Source organism: Danio rerio, chromosome 21 (genome assembly GCF_052040795.2).
Source record: "Danio rerio strain M-AB ecotype USA chromosome 21, GRCz13ab, whole genome shotgun sequence".
Taxonomy (NCBI): domain Eukaryota; kingdom Metazoa; phylum Chordata; class Actinopteri; order Cypriniformes; family Danionidae; genus Danio; species Danio rerio.
This window is the reverse complement of record NC_141041.1, coordinates 10,054,228-10,063,766: the sequence shown is the minus strand read 5'-3', so window position 1 is coordinate 10,063,766 and position 9,539 is coordinate 10,054,228. Positions and strand designations below refer to the sequence as shown.

General features: G+C 38.3%; 2 protein-coding genes across 2 annotated transcripts; both read left to right on the top strand.

Annotated features, from left to right (window-relative positions):
* Positions 1 to 883: 883 nt before the first annotated feature.
* LOC147831780 (hydroxycarboxylic acid receptor 2-like) lies at positions 884 to 3,831 on the top strand. The gene is made up of 2 exons (XM_087300739.1): positions 884 to 2,017; positions 2,139 to 3,831. The coding sequence occupies exon 2, from the start codon at positions 2,186 to 2,188 to the stop codon at positions 3,056 to 3,058; it is 873 nt and encodes a 290-aa protein (XP_087156865.1). The 5' UTR covers positions 884 to 2,017; positions 2,139 to 2,185; the 3' UTR covers positions 3,059 to 3,831.
* A 108-nt stretch (positions 3,832 to 3,939) lies between these two features.
* On the top strand, positions 3,940 to 8,662 carry LOC141379982 (chemokine XC receptor 1-like). The gene is made up of 2 exons (XM_087300733.1): positions 3,940 to 8,145; positions 8,261 to 8,662. The coding sequence occupies exon 1, from the start codon at positions 6,490 to 6,492 to the stop codon at positions 7,426 to 7,428; it is 939 nt and encodes a 312-aa protein (XP_087156859.1). The 5' UTR covers positions 3,940 to 6,489; the 3' UTR covers positions 7,429 to 8,145; positions 8,261 to 8,662.
* The last annotated feature ends 877 nt before the right edge of the window (positions 8,663 to 9,539 follow it).

Below are 9,539 nucleotides of genomic sequence, written 5' to 3'. Positions count from 1 at the left end.
ATCAAGTGATAACAAATATGGCTTTATAGGTACACTTACTAACCTGAAGGAATATAAACTATTTAGGTATTCACTCTAGAGCTGTGAAAAAAGTTTGATAAATCAATTCTGAGATTTTTAAAATGCATCGCTAATCTCTTTTAAATAGATTTTGACAGTTAAATTTTTATCAAATGATTGCGTGCCTGGCTAGTTTGTAACTGTCTATTCAAATGCTTGCAAGAGAGAGCATTTTTACATTCAGTCATTTAAATAAGCTTTTATGTTACATGATCAATGTAAACTTGCTTAAACCTTTCCTAACTTGATTACTGATTATTCAACCCAGACTCATTCTGAAAATGTACCCCTATATACATTTCTGGAAAGCGCCAAAAATATCCCAGGAGCTACTTTTTTTTTTTTTTTTTTTTTTTTTTTTTTTTTTGCAAATCTGCCAGATGCCACTGTGTACACTTTTTCAGATCTCAAACTTTTGCTGCCATTCGCGTTTGCTCTTCTCTCGTAAATCTACCACAAGCTGCCGTCGACTAACTGATCTACCCAGTCTCATTCTGAAAATGTAATCTTGTGGACGTTTCTGGAGACTCCTTTAGCCAGAGGTTACATAAAAAATAATAAAATGAACAAGTAAATAACAGGTTGAGTGTGGTAAAATCCAAAAACGTGGTAAAAATCAGTCGAGGGTTTTTCTTTTCTTTTTCGGGACGGCTTTTGTAAATTGTTGGTTGGGTTTAGGGAAGTAAGCGGGTGGGCGGGTCAATCAGTAAAATTGGTTGGGTTTAAGGAAGGAGGAGGCTGGGTCAGTTGATTGGCCCGTCGCACAGTCAATCATTTAGTCATTCAGTCAGTCAGACAGATGGTCGTTCGACAGAGGCCTCTGGTGGGTTTACTACAGAACAGTGCGGGTGCGAACGGCTCTCATAAGAGACATTTGAGATACAAAAAAATACACACAGCGGCCTCTTGTGTATTCGTGAAAACAAAAACTTCCCGGCACATATTTCGTGGTCTCTAGAAACGTCCACGGGACTACGTCTTTAGAATAAGACTGTGATTGAATTGACCAACTGACCAATCCCCCCTACCTATTCCCTTCCCTAAACCAAAGCGATAGTGTTTTTAAAAGCACCGATTGATCTGCGCTTACCCACTTCCCTAAACCCAATTGACAATGTTTTGAAAAGCAATCCAGAAAAAGAAAAGCCCTCATGGCTGCCTGATTTTTGTCACGTTTTCTGATTTTACCACCATATTTACTTTGTTTTATTATTTGGCTTTAGTTTTTGTCTTACCTGCTTTCTGGAACTGTTCTTCACCATACTAGAACCCCATCATCATGGTCAACTCCGCTCTGCGTTTCAAATCCTCCGTCGTACTTTGCGAGCTAACTGGACAAAATGGTAAAAGTGGGAAAGCCGTCCATACGGAGGCAAGCTGTCAGCTGGTCAGCGTGAAAAGAAACACAATCATACCGCACCATAGCGTTAGTTTTAACAACGATGCAGCCATTTTTTCCTCCGGCTACATAATTCGTGATCTCCAGAAATGTATATATGGCTATGTTTTCAGAATGTGCCTATGTTGGGATTTATTCTATGTTCAAGTGGTATTTGTAAGGAATTGAACCATACAGTTCGACCTACTGTTAATAACTTAGCTCAGAATCAATGCAAGAGAAAATATGAATGCCTTTTTATTTCAAAATATATTATTGTATATTATAACACGTTTTAGTTAGTTTTCATATATGAAAACGAAAAGACTAGTCGGTGTGATAAGCCATACTTACTTAACCCCACTTTGCATTTGTGGCTTAAATGTGTTTCATTTGGCATCCAGTGTTGAGCATTGGGGTTTTTGGAACTCATTATTTCCCTTGCAGTATATTTTGCATAGATGGTGTTTTGCCATATAAAACAATATGCATGTACTTGTGATACAGTAGGTGTGAAGTCAGACTATAAAACAGAAGTGCAATAATTTTAATCCAGAGGAAGACTGGACATTCACTCAGGTGACATATTCTTCACTTCAGTATGTAACATTAAGGATATTAGTGTTGTTATTGAATTGAGGTTGCAGTTTTTTTAACCTAGTTTGTATCCCTCTATTTTTCCATGATTTCAATTATGTAGGTCTGTATTATTTGAAAGTGAAAACTGAGAAGACACACCAGGAGAAAATGAGTCACTGTGTTGTGAACTTCACCATGCTTGAAGTCTCTACAAACTTCACAAGTCCTTCATTTCAAGAAATCGAAATGCTAGAATGTGTTACATCAGGGCTGAATTTCACGTTTGGATTTCTGATACACTCGTATGTTTTATGGCTCATCGTCAAAGGATCCGGAAGTGGAGTTGCGGCTGAGTTCTTCAGTCTTAATCTGTCCATCTGTGAGATCTTGTTCTCTCTCAACTGTTTATTAAGTATAATAGTAAATGCCATCAAATTCCAAGAATTCAAGACTTTGCAGCCATTTTTACAAGGGCTTGCCTTCACCGGTCGTCCTCTGTTTCAGTGTCTGATGTGTGTTGAGCGTTACCTGGCAGTGGTTCATCCTGTAACCTTTCTAAAGTACAAACCTCTCAGATATAGAGTGATCTGCTGCGCTGTGGTCTGGATTATCACTCTTGGCTCTTGTGTTTTCTGCTTGTTTTCTTCAATCTTGAATATGTTTTATGTATACTCCTGGTTTTTCTCCGTTCAGTTGTCACTTTTTTTCTCCATCCAGTTGTTTTGTCTTGTGGCTGTTCTCAGAGCTCTGAAGCAGTCAGGACCAGGAGAGAGAAGAGAGAAACAGGAGGAAAACCACATGAAGAAAAGAGCGTTTAATATTATTCTCATAACTACAGTGAGCATGGTTATCATGCTAATGCCATATACTATTACCGGACTCATCACTGCTGTAATGCAGTTTTATCCATCTCTTTGGTTTTTTAGTTTTTTGTGCTTTATGCTGGCAGGTTTTGTTCAGCCTGTTCTTTATCTGCACCGCACAGGCAAAATCTCCTACTTCTTGTTCTTTGTAAAAAGCAAAGCGGTGACCATTTGTTGAGCTACTATTATCATTTATGAAAATTCTCAGATATGGCATACAACAGAGCTTAATTTGAGCCAGATGTAAATAATCAAAGTCCATTCAGAAATGTGATGTTCTTTTTTTGCACTATAACCGTTTATTCATGTTATGTTCCGGTCACAGTAACTTTTATTTTGTGGTTTTGTTAAGGGAATTATTTATTTACATATAAGCACTGGCCTACACTCTAAAAACATGTCCATACCTGTCAACACTTTTCCCGGGAGTCTCTTGTGTTTCACACCCATCTCCAGCCACCCTCCCATTTTGTTGGTTCACCTGGAAAACTCTCGTAATTCCACCCCCCCGTCCCTGTTTATTGGTATAGTCTGTCTATGACTCTTAATCATAGGAAAACCACTTTAAGTGCTACATAGCACCTATGTATTTTAATCTGAAGACATGTTGGACACTGCAGGACCAGATGGCTGCCCGCCCTCATCGGACTTTATCCACACCCCCTGTTCCTATCCCCTGTGTCAATGTTGTGTCTTGTCTGTTTGCTTTTTGTGCTAGATTGGGCTGTTTTTTTCACCCTGGTCTCACATTGCTCTAATTCAAGAGCAAGGTAAGAGAATTTTTTTTTTTTTTTTTGCCTGACCCTCCTGATGTATCTTACTTCCTTTTCTAAATGCTACCTCCTGAGACCTGTCTTCTCCTGAAAATTGTCATGTTTGTGAACGGTTGGGGGGGGGGTTCAATTTCACTATACGAAAGTGTATGTGACAAATAAAGGCCTGATTTGATTTGATTGATTGATGTAGCACCTTTAACCCCATTAAGAACCATTAAAGAATAATTACCGGTGCTATAGTAAATACAGTAGAACTGCAATCATTTCCCCTATGGTTACGCCAAAGAACCACTTAGAACAACTGCTAAAGAACATTGTGACAGAATGAAATAAAAGCCAATGCTAAATAGACAACTAGGCTCATTCTGAAAATGTAGCCCTATATATGTTTCTGGAGACTGCAAATTTCTTTTTTAAAACGAGCACTACGGGGCGGTATGACGTTGTACCTTTTTGCCCTTACCAGCTGACCACTTACCTCTGTAGGGACGGCACTGCCACTGTAAGCAGTATGTCCTCTTAGCTCGCCATGTACGACGGCAGATTTGAGATGCAGAAAGGAGTTTACTACGATGATGGTGTTCGAGTCCGGTAAAGAAAAGACAAAAATTAACCCCAAAAAACTAAATAAACCAGTAAATAACAGGGTGAGAATGTGGTAAAATCTGAAAATGTGGTAAAAATCTGGGCTTTTCTGTTTCTGGATTGCTTTTGAAAATTGTTAGTTGAGTTTAGAGAAGTGGGTGGGCGGGTCAATCAATACAATTGGTTAGGTTTAGGGAAGGAGGAGAGTGGGTCAGTCGATCAGTCAGTCAAACAATCAGTTAACAGTGGCCTCTGGTGGGTTTACACGAGAACAGCAGGCGTGATTGGCACTCGCGAAAGAAATTTGAGCCCTCAAAAAGCATACACAGCGGCCGCTGGTGGATTCTCAAAAACAAAAACTGCAGCAAAACATACCTCCTCGGACGTATTTCACGATTTCCAGAAATGTATATGGAGGTACATTTTCAGAATGAGCCTGGGTTGTAAATAGAACCACTTTAAGTCCTATAAAGAGCATGTAATGGTTCTCCAGTTTTTTCTTTGGGGAAGTTAAGTTGCTAAATATCCCTATATATGTGCTATGTAGCAATAAAACTGGCTCTTTTGCTTGTAATCATAAAGGAATCACTTTAAGTCTTATTTAGCACTGTTTGGTTAAGAGTAGGCAGCATGGTTGTCCAGTTGGCATTTCTGTGTGGAGTTTGCATGTTCTGTCCGTGTTCGCGTGGGTTTCCTCCGGGTGCTCTGGTTTCCCCCACAGTCCAAAGACATGCACTATAAGTGTATTAGATTAACTTACTTGGCCGTTGTGTATGAGTGTGTATGTGAATGCGGGAGTTTTGGGGTGTTTCCCAGTGCTGGGTTGTGGCTGGAAGGTCATCCGGTGAGTAAAACATGCCAGAATAGTTGGTGGTCTCTTCCACTGTGGCGACTCCTGATAAATAAGTGACTAAGCCGGAGGAAAATGAATGAATTAATGCATTTTTAGGAGTAGTATAGCACCTTAACCACCCCAAAGACAGTTCTAGGTTCGTTATAGGTTTTATGTTAAATTGGTTCTCCTATGATTGCGAGGCAAAGAACTGTCAAATAATCTTTTTGTGATACCCTAAAGCTTTTTTTTATCCGTTTTTTTTTTTTTGTCTGTCACATTTTTTGTTTGTTTGTTTGTACGATCAGCTTGTCAGTTTTAAATTTGCACATTTGATTCTCATTTTCCTGCAGATTTACTGGGATAAATGAGTGGATATATTCAATAAGGTACTCTAGAAAATAAATGAGAAATTACTCATTGCAAGTCTCATGTTTCTGTAAGTTTATACAGGTTTCTGTTTACTGGTTTATTTCTTTATTTAAAACATTTTATAATACAAATAATTGATTTATTTAATTGTTTGCTGCTGGAAAAAATGGTAGCTAATAAATACAGCTAATAATTTAGGTGTATTACACGTTCATGGAAAGCAGATTCTTCATTGCGCTTTAGCCTAATAGGCTAATATGATCTAAACAGTTTGCCCTTTCATAGTCCACAAGCCACATTACCCAGAATACCTCTGGTCCTTTAACTGCACTCACTTGACATAAATCAACCACACACCTGCATCATTACTAACAACCACAGTTTAGCACACACCTTACCATCATTTATTTTGGCCTGTATTTAGGCCAGGCAACACTTCTACAGTACATACCCACTACATCCGTTTACCATGTTTCCACCATTTATTTCAAAAGACCATTAGTCAAATTAGTTTACATAACATTGCATTTGTACGGCAGCTTTTGTCAGTATGAATCTGTGAAATAAGATTAAAACAGCATCATCGTGGAGAGATTGAATGTCAGTCTACAGGTAATTAAAGTTATTTTGACATATTATTATTTTCTTGTTTTATGTTAAGCAATGAATACGCTAGTGCCATTGTTATTGTTCATATTGTAAGATGCATTCAATGTCAGTGAGAAATCTAAACATACTCTTTAAAAAATGCAGGGCTCCACACAACTCATTCATTTTGTCCCAACATAAATCGATTAAGTTAACACTATTAACAAAATTATGTGGATTAAACATAAAAAAAATAAGTTGTCCCAATGAAATCTCAAGAATTGTGTTGTTTCAGCTCATTTTAATTAAGTAGTTTGAACAAATAAAAAAATATATTTTTGAGTGTAGCATATAATAAGATAATCAAATGCTTAATGCATGTGTTAATATAACTTTTAATACAACTCTTGTTTTTCTAGAGATCATAATTGAACCTTATTACTATTCTTTTTGAGCATGGAGTTCATGAATGGCTCTGCAGTGAATTTGTCCGCACCTGAGCCCTCCACCAACATCACAGCATCTGCATTTCCTCCACTAGAACTGCTAGAGATGTGTCTGATGAGCTGCCATTTCATGTTTGGTCTTCCTATAAATTCCTACGTGTTGTGGCTCATTGTCACAGGAACTGGAAGTGGATTGGCGTTAGAGTTCTTCATCCTCAATCTCTCTGTTTCTGGAATCTTGTACTCTTTGGATTCTTTATTCGGTGTATTGGCAAGAAGCCTAATGTCACAATTCTTCACATCATTAGCTGTTTTTTTACAAGGACTTGGCATAACTGGTCACCCTCAGTTTCATTGTCTGATGTGCGTCGAGCGTTACCTGGCAGTGGTTCATCCTGTAACCTTTCTGAAGTATAAACCTCTCAGATATAGAGTGATCTGCTGCGCTGTGGCCTGGATAACCACTTTCGGATCATGTTTATTCTGCTGCTTAAGCAAAAATCATGCATACTGGTGGTTTATCTTATTTCACTTAATCCTTATTTTCTGCATCCAGCTCTTTTGTCTTGTGGCTGTTCTTAAAGCTCTGAAGCAGTCAGGACCAGGAGAGAGAAAGAGAGAGGGAGAAGAAAATCGCATAAAGAGAAGAGCTTTTTATCTAATATTAATGACTACATTGACTTTGACTGTAATGTATTTGCCAAGTACTATTGTTGGACTCATTACTGTTGTGACAAATCAGACTGTTCCTGCTTTCTCATATATTAGTTTTGTGTGTTTTGCATTTGCTGGTTTTGTTCAGCCTGTTCTTTATCTTCATCGAGCTGGGAAACTCTCCTGTTCAGCTCTTCAAACGATATGGAATACTGTATGCAGGTGGTATCAGCACTGTTCCAGCATCTTCACCTCTATGTGTATCACTCCACCCACAGCGAGTGTCAAAAACTGATACTGGGACCCATTTTTCATTAAAAAAAATGGTCCTAAATAATATTCGAAAGTAGAATTAGTATGTCCCAAATAGGGATGCACGATACTGGAATCTGGTACCAATCGATACTGGCGTTTTAAAAACGTCCATTTCCTGCTAACATTTAGGCGCTGTGTTTGTCATTGTGTTCATGTGTTTTAACAGAAAAGACTGTGATTAGCCATGAAGGTCATCAGTTTACCAAACTGACCCCTGTTTACTGAGTGTAACCATAGATACATGGAAACTGGAGCCTTTTTAAGCTGCGATTTATCAGTGGATTGCTCGTATTTCAGCGTATAGACAAACCAGCTGATCGACAAAACTTTGAAAAGCTCCAGTGTCCCTGTAACTGTGGTTACACTTAGTAAACAGCAGTGAGTTCGTTGACCTTCACAGCCAATTACATTTCAGTGTCTAAAACTGATACTGCATCCCAATTTTCATAAAAAAATCAGTCCTAAATAGTATTTAAAAGTAAAATTAGTATGTCCCAAATGGGGTTGCACGATACTGGAATCTGGTACCAATAGATACTGGAGTTTTAAAAACGTCCATTTCCTGCTAACATTTGAGCGCTGTTGAGCAAGTTCTTAAACACTGCTGATTTGCCATTGTGTTCATGTGCTCAACAGAAATGACTGTGATTAGCCATGAAGGTCATCAGTTTACCGAACTCACCGCTGTTTACTGAGTGTAACCAAAGATACAGGGACACTGGAGCGTTTTAAAGCTGCGATTCATCAGTGGATCGCTCGTATATCAGCTTATAGACAAACCAGCTGATCGACAAGATTTTGAAACGCTCCAGTGTCCCTGTAACTGTGGTTACATTCGGTAAACAGCAGTGAGTTCGATGACCCTCACAGCCACATTTCAGTCATTTCTGTTGAGTACATAAACACATTAGCAATTCAAAAGCGTTTAAGAACATACTCGACAGCACTCAAATGTTCACGGGAAATGGACGTTTTAAAAATTTCAGTATTGATTGGTACCGAATTCCAGTCTCATAACAAGCTTAGTCCCAAACCATAGTATGTTGAAAAGAGTACGTCAAAGGTTCACGGATGGTCTACTATTTTCAGTAGAAATTTGTGTAGAAACATTACACAGATGCTTATAGTGCCCACAATACATTGTGTGTTGGATGTGAATTCGATTAGTACTACAAACTTGAGTAAAAAAAAAGTGTAAACAAATTACAAACATTGCGGCAGCGCGAGACCAACCGTCAACTGAAATCTTTGTTAAGGTTGTCTGAATTACTATTAATTAATATCTAGCCAGTGACACGGTGGCTCAGTCGTTAGCACTGTCACCTCACAGCATGAATTTCGCTGGTTCGAGTCCCGGATGGGTCAGTTGGCATTTCTGTGTAGAGTTTGCATGTTCTCCCAGTGTTGGCGTGGGCTTTCTCCAGGTGCTCCGGTTTCCCCCACAGCCCAAAGATATGCTCTATAGGTCAATTGAATAAATGTGTGCAAATGGGTGTATATGGATGTTTCCCTGTACTGAGTTGCAGCTGAAAGGGGATCTGCTGTGTAAAACATATGCTGAATAAGTTGGTGGTTTATTCCGCTGTGGCGACCCTTGATAAATAAAGAGACTAAGCTAAAAGGAAAATGAATGAAAAATATCTTGGCAACCAGAAAATATTTAAATCATTTTTACCGTAATGTATATCATCTGCAACAACAATGTGAACTTCTATAAAACTGCAATGAAAAATGTAGGCATCAGAAAGTCTAAATGTGCACATAAACTTTGCATTAATTTTATTATTAGTATTATTATACAAGTTAGAATCAGTAATATTGTGGCTTACTAACATGTTAGATATTGGATCCTAGTTTTATGGCATGTTTACTCAAATTGTTATTGTATATTTCCTTATACCTTAGCTAATGATTAACAAGTCGACCATTTACTAAAAATAGATTCTGTTTTGAAAAGTACTCCTATGGTCTCAACAGTTTCCCCTTTCATAGGCCTCAAGTCACAAACTACATTACCCAGCGTCCTTCTGGTTCCTCACTTGCACTACATCAACCACACACCTGCATCATTACTAACCACCACAGTTTATA